Here is a 16,771-nt window from a genome sequence, read left to right on the forward strand (position 1 = left end):
TCGCTCCATAAGACGCACACACTTCCCCCCCACTTTTTGGGGGGAAAAAAGTGCATCTTATGGAGCGAAAAATACGGTAGTTTTTATCTGGCATTGAAATGGCAGCTGGATATCTTGGGGCGGGGGTTCCAGAACTGTTAATAATAATAATAATGTGTAGGCAGGAGAATGGCAAAAATGTTGCCCTTTCTGTGTCCTGGCTTTATACATGATCATGAATTGAGCTGATGGGTATGCTTAGGAGGTTTAAGTAAGCTCTGCTGTGGCTCCTGCTTCCAACTTTCTGGTTGCCAGTCATATGTTCCAGGGGTCCTGGAGCCATCTTGCTTCTCCTCTACCTGTTCAGTGTTGCCTGTTTTTTGGGCCCGAGTCAGTCTTGGTGAGCATAGCAGCCCTCTCCTTCTAGACTAGAGCTTCTTTGGGGATGTTTTTTGGGCACACTCAATTGAAAAAACAGGCACACTCAATCGAGATGCACAATTTTTCACACCTGCAGATCCATCTGAAATGTTGTGGTTCTTGAAAGATAGAACCTTTCTTCAATTGTAAAAATCCCTACGGGGATTTAGAACAGCCTGCCTAAGTAAACTGCCTTGAATAAAGTCTGAGGAGAAATCTGATGACCAAGAAAGGCGGTATATAAATACCTGTGTTGTTGTTGTTATTATTATTGTCCCGGTTGTATTCAGTTTCGAAGCCTCCATTAAGTATGTTTTGCTTATCTCCATGCATCTCTTTAAAGTCCCAACTAATTTCTTTCTCTCTGTGCTTGTGTGTTTTGTTTGTCTCTCAATCTTTCTCTTGCAAACCAAGTGACTCTGATACAAGGGGACATCAGCAACTTGGAAGATGTGAGGGGAGCTGTGAAAGGAGCCCATGTAGTCATTCACACTGCCGCCTTGGTGGACGTTTGGGGCCGAGTGCCGCCCGAGAAAATCACAGCAGTCAACGTGCACGGTATGAGTTGGTGAGAATTGTAAAGCCCTCCAAACTAATCCCCCACAACAAGAATGGTACTTGCACGTGGCAGGGAGGTGGTGATGGGCGGGGAAAAGTAGCTCCAGGTTTCTCAAGCCAGTGAACCAGGTCATGCCTCACTGCCTGGGGTACTTCTAAAACAAGAGGTGCTGGCACTGGAGTCTGCCAGCATGTCCTTAAGCCTGGAAACGCTACTGCCGAATGATGTGAGGTTTGGATGCATTTATTGAGGGAAAGGGAGAAGCCCTTTATGCATGTTCAATGGTTTTAAGTCCACTGAACATCCCATACCTGATGTATGTGACACATTTCTACTTTGTGGTGGGAGAATCTAGAGAAACCAGCCCATTAAACTGCAGTTCAAGTTGGGAGTCTGTGTGCAGGATGAGCTTGGGATTGAAATGATGGTTGGAAGTGGGCAGGCTGGAGGAGGTGAGGTCTTCTGGGCCTAATTCTCATAAACAACAGAGAGTTATCCTTTGGATGAATGCTTGTCCTATAGAGGGCCACTCCATACAAGCAGGTCCCTAGATAAGCAGTTGCTGGCAATGAAGATTTTGCCCTAGCATTCTCCTGATGTGCTTGCTTTCAACATGTGATTGTGCAGAAATCCTCAAAGACACACTCTTTTAAAACAATGGTCTCAAATGGTATGACTCAGGCAAGGTTGACACTACAACTGATCAGCTATTTTGTGAGAATGAGTCCTTCCTGAACTGCTTTATTGCTCTCCTTTGTGACTTGCAAATAGAAGGTTCGCAGATAACGTGGAAGTGTGTGATGAAATGTACCGCTATTTCACTGAATTTGCCTCTCTTTGAAAAAAATAAAGCACTGTCAATGTGTGTCAAATTAGTAGCCAGTTTTGATGGTGCAGTTTTTTTTCCCATAGGAAAAAGTGTGGAAAAACAGGAAATAATAAATAAAAATTGTCAGGAAGCTGAATCTGGGAAAGGCGGAGAAAGGGGAAGTTGGTTGTGTTACTTATGCACCAAAACAGAAAGAGATTCTTCCGAAACAGTGGTATTGAACTTTTCCAGGAATTTCCCTCCAAAACAAGTGCATCATCTCTAAAGGGAAAGGTGCTGAAGGGCACAGGAAACTGCTCCCTGGGATGGGAATCTTGCCTCTTATACCAGACACAGGGGCAAACTCTGGTGACTTAGTGGGGAAGCAGAAGCACTCTGCACATGCTCATTAAGCCTCTTGCCTTTATTGTTGCTTCATTATTACAAGGATTGAGCTCTGGCATTGTGCAAAAAGGTTTGGCAACTGTGCTAAACCCTGCCTAAAAGATAGGTCCTGGGGCTCAAGCCTAGCCTCTGCCCTGAGCACATATGTCTCAGACTAGGAGGGAGCTGGTGTACTAACTTGAAGCATCACACCCTTGCTCATTGCCTTTGGCAATACAGTAGGAAAATCTCCTCCACCCTGCCAATCTTTCACAGCCTCCAGTATCCCCAATTACTATTTTTGCTTGTTATGGTAAGTTTGACTCATGCGCCCAAAACACTTATGGGCTCTGATTCTTGAAAACATGTTATGACTTTGCCTGTTTTGAAGGGAAACCCTTACAGAGAGAACTGGTTAGGAGCTGGGATAACCATTTCCACATGTGGGTGTTCCTTTGGTTACATTGCATTTCTGGACAAGAGTCATGAATGAGGTCTGGTATGTAAATTCTGCCAAGTGTTAGCTTTGACACATCTGCATTCTCTACCAAGACAAAACATGCTCCTGTTGCTAACTAGGGTGGGTTAATCCTTGTTCACTTCTGGCTCCTTTGAAAGGGAAGTGATTCACCCTTGATTGGTGAAGTATGCCTGGAATCAGGACTTTTGCTCCCCCTGGCTCCTTTCTCATTTTTGTTTCGTTTTCACCTGACATTCTTCAAAGTAGCTCAGGGTGATGTGCTCAGTACTCCCCCCTGCCACACTTTATCCTCACAACCCTGTAAGGTAGGTTAGAAACTCAGGAAACTGCCTTATCCATTTGTCTGTCTTACTCAGCACTGTTAACACTGATTGGCAGCAGGTTCAGATAGGTGTCTTTCTCCTTTTCTACCGGCACCCTTCTGCATGCAAAGGAGGTCTACCTGTTGGGCTAGACCAGGGGTGGCAAACACAAGGCCCGGGGGCCGGATGCGGCCCGTGGAAACTTTTTATCTGGTCCTCAGGCTCTCATTTGCTGAGCAGTGCTGTGGTGTTACTGCTGAAAGGGCAGCCCATGTGAAAATTGGGCTCTCTCATATCTTGAAATATGGTCAAGATTGGTGTATTTTCTCTTCTGTTGTTTGCAGCTAATGAGTTCCTAAGACAGAAAAAAGTGCTTATTTTTGATTATGACCTGTTTAATGACATCAATTCTTGTCAAATGACATCACTTTCGGCCCTCAGCAGGCATCATGAATGCTATTCGGCCCTTGGTATGAAACAAGTTTGACACCCCTGGGCTAGACAGAGAGAAAGGGACTGCCTCTGTGTTGCCTAGTGCTCTCTAAGCTCTTGTCTGACACTCTGATCACTCTACCATTTCTTACTGTTGCTTTAATCCAGGGGTGTCCAAAGTTTTTGGCAGGAGGGCCACATCATCTCTCTGACACTGTGTTGGGGGCTGGGGGAAAAAATAATTAATTTACATTTAAAATTTGAATAAATTTACATAAGTTTACATAAATTAATATACTAGAGGTGGAACTTATCTGAATGAATGAAGGTCTTGCTATAGCTCAAGGCCTATAAAAGGCCTTGCACAAAGCAAGGCTGGCCTTTTCTTTGCTGCCACTACTGCATCACAGACATGAAACAGCAAGCGGTGGAGGGAGCCCTCATCCCACAGCTAACAAGAGAGGTCAAACAGTCACCCTCACACTGAGAGCAGTTGTGTTGGGCCAGTGTGGGCTCCAGCAAGTTTCCGGAGGGCCAAAGGCTCATTGGAGGCTGGGGTCTCCCTGAGGGCTGCATTGGGAGTCCTCAAGGGCCGCAAGTGGCCCCAGGGCCGGTGTTTGGGCACCCCTGCTTTAATCCATTGGTTTTCAAAGTGTATGGTGGTGTCTCAGCAGTAGAGCTTCTGCATACAAATTATGCAGTCCCAGTTAAATCTCTGGGTAGGTCTGGGAAGGCTCCTGCCTTAGACTTGGGTTGGCTCTGCTGCACCCAGAACAGATAATAGGTGGATGAACCCTTAGTGCAACTTGAGATAAGGCAGCTGCATATGCATGGAGTTTCTAGGAAGCTTCTTGGGGTCTTCGCTGAGAAACTCTGTCGTGGCAGAGACCCTTCCTTGAGAGTCTTCTGGCTGGTGTTATGGATGTTCCCCTGCAGTTGGCAGTTGCAAGGTAGTGTTTGTGCTTCTGGCCAAGGTTCCCCAGGAACTATCTCTGCTCCCTGGAACATGTTCAGAGTCTTCTGCAGCACACAGGGGCTTCCTTGGAAAGGTCAAGTGAGGAGAAAAAGTGTTCTGGGAAGTCTGAAGAAGAGAGTTTTTTGACTAACTTATTGGGTTGGACTCATCACCTAGGAATCCTGAACCTGTGGTGTCCTACCTATTAGATTCTAGATACTCATGCATCCTGGCTCTTATAGGCTCCCTCTGTTATCTCTTGTTGTCCCCCCCCCCCCACTGGAGGCATTCTGTTTTGCTTCTCTCTAATCCCCTCCCAGCAATGGTGATAAATAACCAGGCACCCTGTCCTTTTGGTAACCTAAGCCTTTTGGTTACCTTTTGGTAACGTCTTGGGAAGATGTACTAGCACAGAAGAACAGCTCTGCTGGCCCAATATCTTGTTTCCCACAATGGTCACCAGGAAGCCCGGAAACAGGGCTTTAAGGCAGTGTTTCTCAACCAGTGGTATGGGTACCACCAGTGGTACTTGAGGGTGGTGTCTGGTGGTACTGGTGGGATCCCTGGATCCCTGCCGCCCAACTGTGAGACCAAGAACACAACACAACAAACAGCGGTAGGAGGCTCCAAAGGCAGCTTTTCCGCACTTGAAAAAGCCCTGCCCCCGGAGCCTCTTACTGGTGTGTCTTGCACTGCATCTGGCCTCCCAACCCAGAAGTAACTGGCAATGATGTCATTACCAGTTACTTCCGGTGGTACTTTAAATAGATGGACCATGGGAAGTGGTGCAGCAGAGTACAAACATTGAGAAACACTACTTTGAAGCAACAGTGTCTCATTCTTGCCCAACAGTCACAATGTACAGCATGAAATTTGATGTGCAGCAACTCCTAGTTTTCAAATGAGCATGTTCCTGGCCAAAGGGAAGACCACATGAGCAGTTCCTGGTGAAATGGCAGGAGGTGGTGACAGACTAGGCTCACAGTATTTACAATGGGCAGGAGAAGAGTAATTCTGTGTTTGTGCAGCTCCTTCTGTTCCTTCTCCAAGTCAGCTGAACAATTGTGACCAAGGAAGCCAAGATATACAGAAGAACGTCTTTGTTTGCAAAGGAAAGTTTGGCAGGGCCAAGATAGCACCGGTTCTGCCAAGTAACCTGGATGTGGATGAACTTCTCAGCCCAGGGCCATTCACTGCAACTGGCTCCATGGGCAAGATGTTACTCAACAGGTGCAAAGAGATGTAATCTCACTTTCACAGTATGGGGCAAGGTGAATGGGAAGTGATTTGCATCTCTCTTTCAACACAGGAACCCAGAATGTAATTGAAGCATGTGTGACAGAAGGAACTCGGTATCTGGTTTACACCAGTAGCATGGAAGTGGTGGGACCCAACAGCAAGGGCGACCCTTTTTACAGGTATCTCCTCAGCTGATCTGGGAAGCAAACCAAAGTTTTTCTTTCTCATCTACACTGTAACCTCACAACAGCCCTGTGAGGGAGGTAAGACTGAGAAATGGTGACTGGCCCAAGGTCTCCTACCATGTTTTGTGGTGGTATGGGGATCTGAGCATAGGCTTCCCTAGCTGTAGTCAAGACTCAACGATTATACCCAGTGAACATGTGATGGCACCAACAGGAGGATGCTGCTGGAGCAAAGAGATGAGTAGAACAGGAAGTGGCAAACTTCCTAAAATAGGATGAGTAGAGTAGGAAGTGGCAACAGGAAGGACTGTGTCTGCATCAGCTGATGGCTGGGGTGGAGATGGGCAGATACAGGACCAACCTCTCTCCTTACATCTTCTGGTGGTGTCTTTCAGCAGACCCATATGCAGGCAGCATTTCTGGGAGAGAAACCTCAAATGTTTGGGTTATTCTAGAAGTCTGTTGTGTCAATAAGAGGGCAACGCTGTCCATGGTCCCCCTTCCCAGAAGAAATGGTGGCCTGTGCAGGGGCTCTGAGGTGGTAGAATGGACTGTGCCATGTCAGACTGCAGGGGTAGAAGCTCCCTTTGGGAACATTCCTTGTATTGCAAACTTCCTGAAAATGAAAGGAAATGTGCCTGGGAGAGATTCTCGCACAGCACTTTTGTTTGCTATGCTCATTTTCTAATGGCAGAGAGATCTGAATGTAGTGGGGAGGATTCTAAAACTAATGTGTGATTCTTTGCCACTGGTGGTCCACTTGGCCACCTTAGCAATCTCCTGGTACATGACCAGGCCCATATCTGTCATTTGACAACAAAGATTTTTGATGTGTGGGTGGCCTGGCAATAACACAGTCTTCTGGACTCCTGGAGCTGCTATAGTTGTGAGCCACTTTCATTTGGGCCGAGACCCTAAAGAGTTAATGATCCCACATAGCAGGTATCTAAACAGGGATTTCCCCTGGCTGTGGCCCAGACCAGCTGTGGTGGCGGGTAGGGGGGGAGTTGGCTTTGCTCAAGGGCCTCCCCTGAGGTTCTCCCTAGCAACACCATGACAACAGCCAAACATAGTAATAGTAACCCTGGAGATGAGTAAGGAAAGCCTTCCTGGAGGAGGTGTTGCCTCTGGCATTGTTTCGACGCTGCCATTTCTGTTAAAGCAATGGACTGGGAAGGGGCCCTTGGCTGCTATCCATGTGCATGCGCTAAAGAACTTTAGAGGTTGCCAATTAAAAAAATGTTTCAGTGGCTTCTATTTCAATGATGAACTGGGGCAGAAAAACCCAGCCATTTGTTTACGAGGAGGGGGAGAGCTCTGGCCCCTGTATCCATAGGAAAGGATATACCTTTTCATGCTCTCCATAAGAAATGATATACCAGGGGTGTCAGACATAAGACCTATGGGCTGGATGTGGCTCATGGAAGTGCTTTATCCAGCTCGTGTGATAGTTGGGCTCTCCTAGCACCACCATCAGTTGCTCTCAGTTGTTGAACTGCAAAGCGGCACTACTGAAAGCGCAGCCTGCATGATAATTGGGCTCTCCCAGTACTGCTGCTTCTACTGGGAGAGGCCTTGGAAGGCAAGGCACAGTACAGGGGGGGAAGGAGAGGCAGGCCAAGAGAGGTTATGTCAGAATGCCAGATGCAAGGGAGGGCACCAGGATGCAGGTCTCTTGTTATCTGGTGTGCTCCCTGGGCATTTGGTGGGCCGCTGTGAGATACAGGAAGCTGGACTAGATGGGCCTATGGCCTGATCCAGTGGGGCTGTTCTTATGTTCTTAGAGGTGAGAAAGGAAGAAGCTGTGGATGTGCTGGGCATGCCCATTTATCATATGGGCCATCCTTTCAGCAGTGCTGCTTCTGCCAGGGCATCGCTTCGCAAACCACCTCTCAGCCGCTGACCTGCGAAGTGACACTGTAGCAGAAGCGACACTGCTGAAAGGGTGGCCAGTGTGATAATTGGTCTTTCCTACATCTTGAAAATATGATTGAGATTTGTGTATTTTCTCTTCTGTCATTTGCAGCTAATGAATTTGTGAGAAAACCATGTTTTTTTTCTGGTCATTGTCTGCTTAATGATGACACTTCTGGCCCTCAACAGGTGCCACGAATGCTATTCAGCCCAATGTTTGAAATGAGTCTGACATCCCTGGGATACACCATAGCCCCTCTTGTGCATCTTCATGCTTGTGGCATAGAATGGGCAGTTTTCCTCCTCTTGAGAAGGAAAGGAGCTTATTCTGATATGCATCTTGCTTATCCCAGTTAGTGGGATGGTGTATGTGAATTGGTTTGGATTAAGAGATTAGCTAGATTCAACGCTCAGCAGAGATCTTGTTCTTTTAAAACATATGTGAAAAAGAAAGACTTGGCAACCTCAGTTTTCCCCATAATATTTACGTAGTCATGGGAGAAACAACTTGCCAAACTCTTGTCCCTTCTATACATCCTATTAACAGCTCAGGATAGTGCATCACTAGGGAGTCTCCATGAGCAGATCTTATCTAAAATACATGAGAGTGTATTGTTTATCAGCATTGTTAACCCATATCCATGGCAAATAAGGAACAAGATGGGTCTGGGTGGGAGACTGGGCTCCTGGGCCCACATCACAGTGCAGGAAGAACCAGCCTCTGATTGCCTTTGCTGATTTGCTCTTCTCTGCAGGGGGAATGAAGACACCAAATATGAGCGCATTCATGAGGAGCCCTACCCAGTGAGCAAAGCTAAGGCTGAGCAACTGATCATTGAAGCCAACGGACGACGGGTAAGCCAGATGCTCCTCCCGTGGAAGGTTAGAGTGAAACAAAGCGTCTTGTGGCATGAACAGGTTTCTTGTGGCATCAGCTTTTGCAGGCTCTCCTTGGCCAACTGAAGATGCAGGTCACCCATCTGGTGGAGTGGGCTCTAGTCGCAGAAGCTGATGCCACAAGTGATCTGTTGCAACATAACGAAGAAACACCAGTATGGCTAACCCTGGGGTCAGCAACCTGCCATTCTGGAGCCGCAAGCGGCTCTTTCAGCCTTCTGCTGCGGCTCCGTGCGGGGCCAACCCCTCCCATGGGGGGAGGGGCTTGCCCCTCCCGCGACGCAGCCACAGCTCACCAGCCCGAGCGCAGGCGCGCAGCTCGGGCGCGAACGGCTGGCGGAGCAGCTCCTGCCCAAAGAGCCTGCACCGCCATGGGCGAGCCCCCCCGCCGCACATTCCCTCCCACCCAAGCTGCAGCGCCAGCCACCTGCCTGTGTAGGGGAGGGCGCATAAACGGACGGGGTTTGAACACCCTGATGACCCCTCCTTCCCACAAGCAGCCCTGACCCCACGGAGCCAAGGCAAAAGCAAGCAATTGAGTGCAGCTGCTCTGTCCTCCTCCCAAGCTTAGAGCACAATCTTGTGCGTGTCTCCTCAGAAGTAAGTCCCATTGTGCTTACTCCCAGGAAAGTGTGCACAGGATTACAGCCTTCAAGCTCCCCACTCAGCATCCCCCCCCCCCACTCACTCACACTCTCACTGCTCCATTTCCTTCACTTGGAAACTTGAAAGGGTTTGGAGACCCCTGCACCAGATGGTATTCTGTATATGTTTGTATACTATATGTGTAACATACTGTATATGTAGCACCAAAGCATATTTCATGGTTGGGAAGTAATCACTGTTAGTATATTTTATGCCGTTTTGAACTCTTAGCTTGTTTGTTCAGGAGCACCTTTGTGAACAGTGTTAAGTAGTACTAAGTGGTCTTGTTCAGAGGTAGTATTGTGTGGAAAGGCATTTACAGAAGTACAGAAGTAAATGACAGTAAAGAATGACAGTATCCTTCACAAGCAGTTCACCTGTGCACAATTTAAAACAGTTGTTCTCCAACTGTGGGTCTGGACCTGATTTTTATTGGGACCTTGTCACCTAGGCCCGGCCCAGGAGGCCAGGAATCACCCTGGAGCAGGGGTCTCCTCAGGGGTAAGAGCCTCCTCGGGAGTAGAACCTGGGCATTATCAGGACTGGGATCCCAGGCAAGTCACTTCCCTGGGAGTAGGCCCTAGTGCCTCCTGGGAGCAGTCAGCAGCCACGTGGGCTGAAGGGGTGGGGCTGGACCAGAAAAAGGCTAGCCTCATAAGGAGGCTGGATAGCCTAGGGAGAGGTGGCTCCTCTCCAGTCAGGAGAGGGATTGCAGAGGAGGCCAGAGAGGGTAGCCACCCCGGCCTCATCCAGGCAACCCAGGCTCCAAAGGGAACTCGGCTTACCTCAGCCCTGGAGAGAAGGGCCGGGGGCTGGGAACCACCCGACCCTAGCCATGCCTGGGGCCCTGGGGAAAAAACCGGAAAGGTGAGGCTGCAACAGCCAGGACCCCGTATCAATGACCCCCATTGGAGGCCAGCAACTCAAGGGGCAAGACCGGAGGTACAGGGGGCCCTCCTGAGGACAGCTAAGCTGACCCCCGACCAAGGTATTACAGTCCTCGGGAACCTGTACACCTGGCCGACTGACAACAGCCGGAGAGCCCGGCCAGAAGCCCCAAGGGGTCAGGCAGCCGTGGGGAACGGGCCTGTTGTTCGCCGGCGCCACCTGTCTATGTAAAACAAAGGGGCCTGTGACGTAACAGGCCCCATGAGTGTCAAGAATTTAACGAGAGTAAACCGGCTGTATAAATCCTCTATATCTGCCTCACGTCCTTCTTTCCGCCGACGACCGGCGTGCATCGTCCGGGTAAGCCCCCCCCCGTGCTTGGGCACACCCAAAGGGGCGGGGTCTCCGCCTGCCGTGGACGTCACAGACCGATAGGAGGGGAGTGTATTATATAACTGTGACCTACAAGAGGGGAGTGTATTATATAACTGGGACCTATAAGAGGGGAACGCAAACTATATATGCAGTGTTATCTTCATTTTAAATGTCAAAAGTGTTTTGTGGCTCCCGAGGTTTTCTTTTTTCCGGAAAACGGGTCCAAATGGCTCTTTGAGTGTTTAAGGTTGCCAACCCCTGGGCTAACCCACTGGAATTTGTCACTACTATCAAAAGTTAGATTGGATTGGTAGTTGCAGGGTGCTCACCAAAGGGGAAGCTAACAAACCTCTCCACTTGTCCCTGGCCAGATGAAGGATGGAAGACAGCTGGTCACTTGTTCTCTGCGGCCAACTGGCATCTATGGGGAAGACCACGTTCTGATGAAGGAGTTTTACGAGAAAGGCCTGTGTACGAAACGCTGTATGATCCGGAGCATCCCTGCTTCCACTGAGCATGGCAGAGTCTATGTGGGTGAGTCACAGGTTCTCCCTGGACCCTATCTTGTCCTGAACTTTATGTTACTTTCATGTGCAACATGCACCCTGCAACTCTTGCATCAAGTTCTGAAAAAAATCTGCAATAGAAAGTCTTTTAAACTCAACGGAGGAGGGTAGGTTAAGCAATAAAACCAGAGCCTGTGTACTAACATGTCACACCCAGGCTGTATGAGTCAGTTAATGCCCAAAGCAACAAAGGAAAGTGATCCATATTACCTGAAATCCTCTTGACAATATTTTGCGGGAAACGGATTCAGAAGCCCAAGTAACGTGACTTATTCGTTTGCTAATCTCCATGACAAGGTTCGTTGCTCAGAACTGTCCGTGTTGCTCCCCCCTCCCCCCCATCCAGTGGTTTTCCTAAGCTGGAGAGGATCCGTCTTATTCTGCTATAATTTCCCTTCTCTTTCTCTCTGGCCTCTACAGGCAACGTGGCTTGGATGCATCTGCTGGCAGCCAAGAAGATACAGGAGTCCCCAGTGTCGATTGGGGGCCAGGTTTTTTTCTGCTATGATTCCTCTCCTTACAAGAGCTATGAGGATTTCAACATGGAGCTTCTGGGGCCCTGTGGCTTCCGCCTCCTGGGGTCCCGACCTCTTCTGCCTTTCTTTCTCCTCCAGTTCCTGGCTATGCTCAACAGCCTCCTGCGACAGCTGCTGAAACCCTTCTGCACCTATGCCCCCATCCTCAATCCCTACACTCTGGCTGTGGCCAGCACCACCTTTACGGTTCAGACGGACAAGGCCCAGCGTCTCTTTGGCTACAAGCCCTATTACACCTGGGAGGAGAGCAAGGCCCGTACCGTCAAGTGGCTGCAGGAAATTGATGCTCAGAGGCATGCTGGGAAATAGCTACCTGCCAGTGGAAAGAACAGGAAATCCAGGTCTGAAAATGCTTCTGTTGCCTTCACCTAAGAGATCCAGCCTCATGTTTTGCTGTCCCCTGAATGTTTCAGTACATAATTTTTTTTCCCCAAGTCCTTGCAAAATCCAGAGAAGATGTTGCATCCCGATGATTTAATCTTAGCTGAATCTGTCTCTTGATGCATTCTCTTGAGTGCATCAATTTTTGAAGCTGGATTTGTAGCAATCTGCCCCAGGTTTTGAAACTATCCACCTGCTTTTCAGACTGACCACTGCTGCAATGGAATCTGGTTCCTGTGTTTTCTTTTCAGTAATGTTTTATGTTCAGGACATGATTAGTAATGTTTCTCATTGCCAAAGAGCTGTTCCATTTATCCTTAGCTGTTGGTCCTATTTTATTATTCCTGTCTATAGGTAAGACTTATATATTTCCTATGATTCTGCGCTTGCATAATTTTGCACAAAATCTAATTCTTTGGAGGCATAAATTCCTGAAAGAAGAAACAAAACAAGCTTCTTAAAAGACTAGTGTCTAGTCCTTACAACAGTGGGGTTGTGATTTGGAAGCACACCTGGAAGCACACTTCCTTTCTCTTCTGGTTGTTCTTTGTAATTCTGCTATCAGGCACACATCATGCCTCCACACCTCTCCTGCCATAATGTAGTTCCATATCCTCCCCCCCCCCCCAAAATCTAAATTTTGCAAAAATTCAGAAACAAAGACATGGTGATGACCACAGGTGCAGAAAACTTGACAAGGGGTTTAGACAAGTGCCAATGGCTAGTAGTCAGTGTGGCTGTTCAAGGCAGTATACCTCTGAGGATCAGGTGCTAGAGGTGAACAGTGGCAGAGAACTGTTGCTACTGTGTTCTGCTTGTGGGCTTCCTGAGACGTCTGGCTGACCATCATGGGAAATGAGGAGTTGGACTTTCTGCTCTGATTCAGGGGACTGCCTTTTTATGTCCTTAAAGGAAAGTAAACTGAACCACTAAATTTGGCTTGTGTGCCTGTGTTAACTTTGATGCAGAACTCAAGGTTCCTGGGTGCACAGTGCAACTCTTTTATATATGTAAAAACAAATTCAGAATCTCTAAAGCATGAGCCAGCTGCCTTTTTTTTTTTTTCTAGTGAGGTGGAAAATTCAATCAGGGTATCTTCCAGATCCAGGTTTGGCGATACTACACATTCCAAATGCCTTTCTGAGGGGAGGGAGCCACTTCTGGGTTTTGCTGCTGTGTTCTGTTGCCACATCTCGGTTTAGTGCTCCACAAATGAGCAGGGTGGGTGTATCACTCCTTCCTTGAAGCAACAAGGAAATCTGCAAAGGGTTTGTTATTCCATTTCACATACTGTAATTGTGTTATAATTCCAATTCCAGTTTTATCTTCATCCTACCTCACAATCGCCACTACAGAAGATCTGGTCCTAGTGCAATAAAGATCTGTATCCATAATTTCCTCCAGCCAGTGGGGAGACTGACGTGGTGTAGGGCCAAACTACACATTACAGAAATTGTATAGCATGGCCCTGTGTGTTTTGCTGTTTGGTGGTAAATATAGTGCAGGGTGGGAGGGGGTGAAATAGGGCAAAACTGTGGCTGGGTTAGGGACTGTCCTGCAACAATTCGGACCCTGAGTGCTTACACCTCCCTCACATGTGATTCTTTTCCTTTTATTATTTAAATGTGTAGAAATATATTTTCTATATATTTCAATATTGAAATATATTTCAATATTGAAATATATTTCAATAGAAGCATTTGTTCCATTAAAGAGTCGGGGGGCAAAACTGGAATCAGAGTAAGCGCTGGGGCTGAATCTTAAGTTCACCTGCTACCCTCTGCCCCATTTCTTGCCCCCATGCCGTATTTACCCAAAAATAGCAAAAGAAGTTTCTGTACTACAAAACAGTACAAATGGGGGAAGGCATATGTTGATTCTAAATGACAGAAATCTTTTTGATGGACATCACATGGGTAGGATGTGCTTCCACACCTGCATTAAATAACTAACTACTAATTTACTTTTTTCTTTTTTAAAAAAAAAAAAAAACAACCCCTCACATTCTAACCTTCTTGGGTGTATGTATTTAATGTAAAGGTTCTGGAATTCATGTGAATGCCAAGGCCTGGCCATAGGGTCTGTGCTACACCAATATTGTTAATATTATCAGAGTGTTTTGATTATAATATAAAGGTAATAAATTATATCTATATTATTGTGGATTCATGTTGGTGGTTCTTTTCTGGGTTGTGTATGTGGGAGCAACTGGAAAGCCAGCAAGGCAGGAAGCGTGATTGCCGCCAACGCCTGCAGTGCTTTCTAGAGCCAAACTGTTTTAGAACTAAATGTGAGCCACCTGAAGAGTTTCTTAGGTGGTGGGAAGGTGTCATATTAAATGTCCTGATAGAGGCATAAATAACAGAATGGTGCAGGGATAGTGCATCAAAGGATGCCTTCAGGAGAGCTAAGAGGTATGTGTTTCAGCCTTGCATAAGTTCTTTTTCCTTGCCTCCTCTTGCCCTCTTTTTGCTCTTGCATACTCTTTCTGGAACCTCTGTCCTCTTCACTGACCCCTGACCTTCTATGCTGATGACTGTGTGTCTGCATAAGCCAGCTGCAACATCAGTAGCAGACAGCACCCAAGCATTGGTTTAGCTGCTTTGGGTTACAGAGGGACTAGACAGCCATGGGCCAGGAAAAATGTTCTTATCTACCAGTCATGATGGCTATGTACTACCTTCAGGTTAAATGACAGTATGGTCCTGGTTACTCATTGTAGGGTGGAGGAAATGGTGGAAGAAAGGCTTTTCTCCTGCTTGTGGGCTTCCTAGAGACAGCTGGAGGGGCACTGTGGGGAACAGGATACTAGACTAGGTGGGTCTTTGGCCTGATCCCGTAGGGCTCTTTTTATGTTATAATGCTTGGGGGTGGGTTGAATTAGCCATTGGATGTCAGCTGTGACTTTTTCTTAAATTGAAGCCAGGGCTGTCCATACAGGTGTGGCAACGCCTTTTAGGAGCACCAACTGCAAGCCAAGAGCTCCTGAGCCTTTCTCAGGATGAGCCAATGTAGGGAGAAGAGTTGTGAGGCTTGAGTTCAAAGCCCTACTCAGTCATGAAGGCTGGCTGATCATCCCAGGCCCTGAGAGAATGGCCAGTCCAGCATACAATGTCACAGGGTTCTTTTGAGGATAAAGCAGATAAGGGGCAGGCCAGCCGATCGACTGAAGGTCTTGTGTTGAGTGGCTGGCTGGGGAGGGGCCTGGTGCAGATTGAGGTTTTCTGGAGCACTGATCCTTTTCTCGCTTGCTTCGGGATCCAGGCAGAAGTTTCCTCCTTTTCCTTCCAGTTCTTTTCCCCAAGATGCTCCCCTCTTCTGGGTCACTTCAAACAGGACCTGGGTCAAGTGCGGAGGTTGCACCCAGGAAAAGAGGTGGGTGGCTTAGCTTGGCTACCTCCTTAGCCACTAGCATATGCATGGGGATTTATTTATTTAGAGGGGTGGAACAGGGAGAAAGGTGGTATTTTGGAGGTGGCACAGGCAGTGTGAGAGCACTGGCTGGGTCTGGTGTGGGGAGAACCTTGGGTGCTACCCTGAGCATACTAGAGGAAGGGAAGGAGAGAAATGTCATAGCAGTTGCTTAAAGCAAACATTTAATGGCTGCTTGCTAACACTTGACCTAGTCTTGGAACCCAGTGACTGGGCAGTGCCTGCTCCCTCGGAGGCAAGATGGAATTTCATATTTCAAAACCAAAATTCTAACTCGCCACAAATGATGTGGAACATAGCAGTTCCAACCATAGTTGGCAAACATGGGTGTTTGCTATAACTCCGGACACCACATACCACCAGGGACACTATGGTTGTTCTTGGAATCCTTCTATTGTGAGCCTTTGTGGATAGAAGAGACCACTGGACATTCTGTGTTCATGCCAGGGCTGGTCCAACTCATTACAGTACAGTGTCTTATGAAGCTACATTACTAGCAAAAGGACTGGATCTCATTCTGCATGAAATGCATCTAAACTGCCTCAAACTGTTTGAATTGATTCCCAAACCACTTTTTTAGCATCTGGACTGGGCCAGCACCAGAATGTTAAAAAAAAAGAGAAACACCTAATAAATTCAGTCATAAACTTGATACGCATTTGTAATGATTCCTGGTTCTTTGGCTTGTTGTAGGGTGCATGCCTGATAACCTATGCATTCACATAGCCCTGAAAATGAGCAAGTCAGCCCTGTTAGCCTTATGGTTGCTGTATTTGAACTGAGTAACGTAAGTCTCCGTCTGATGTATGTCACTGAGGGTTATCAGTTGTGGACAGAGCTGCCTTCCAAGAACTGTCAGCCATTGCCGATCTCGTTTCTCCTGCAGTTTGGAAACCTGATGCTCCAGAATGGCTCTGGCATCATGACCTGGGGAATACTGCTCTCTGTCGGCACAGAACTGCAGCAGCAGGCATAACCTGAGAGAGTTTTGTTAACCTTCTTAACTTGAAAAATCAAGAGAGGAGAGGCACAGAACCACAACTGGACACAAAGAAAACATATGTAGCTTTGTGGATGAAAAGGAAAATGGTGAGAGAGCTCTCAGGCTGTTGACAATGCGTTGTTGCATGGGGAGAACTAGATCACCTCTGGCTGGTTGTCAAGTAATATGTAAGCTGTCAAGTTCTGGGCGGTGGTACCATCTGTCATTTAATGTCTCCTGCTCTCCACCCACACAGGAACTTACAGTAATCCTGACATTTTGGAGTGACATTTAGCCAGAAGGACAAATGGGAAAAATAGGGATGGTTTTTTTTGTTTGTTTTTTTTGGCAAACAAATGATATTAGTTGATAAGGATGTAGCACTGACCAGCAAAAGGTAGCAGTGAATTG

General features: G+C 47.4%; 1 protein-coding gene across 1 annotated transcript in view; it reads left to right on the top strand.

Moving 5' to 3' along the window:
• HSD3B7 (hydroxy-delta-5-steroid dehydrogenase, 3 beta- and steroid delta-isomerase 7) overlaps positions 1-14,076 on the top strand; it is a 39,531-nt gene extending 25,455 nt beyond the window's left edge. Inside the window, exons 3-7 of the mRNA XM_066631101.1 lie at positions 814-957; positions 5,630-5,738; positions 8,414-8,513; positions 10,835-10,997; positions 11,450-14,076. Coding sequence (XP_066487198.1) covers positions 814-957; positions 5,630-5,738; positions 8,414-8,513; positions 10,835-10,997; positions 11,450-11,874 — 941 coding nt within the window. The 3' untranslated portion in view covers positions 11,875-14,076. The remainder of the gene's footprint in view (positions 1-813; positions 958-5,629; positions 5,739-8,413; positions 8,514-10,834; positions 10,998-11,449) is intronic.
• The last annotated feature ends 2,695 nt before the right edge of the window (positions 14,077-16,771 follow it).

Source organism: Tiliqua scincoides, chromosome 5 (genome assembly GCF_035046505.1).
Source record: "Tiliqua scincoides isolate rTilSci1 chromosome 5, rTilSci1.hap2, whole genome shotgun sequence".
Lineage (NCBI taxonomy): Eukaryota > Metazoa > Chordata > Lepidosauria > Squamata > Scincidae > Tiliqua > Tiliqua scincoides.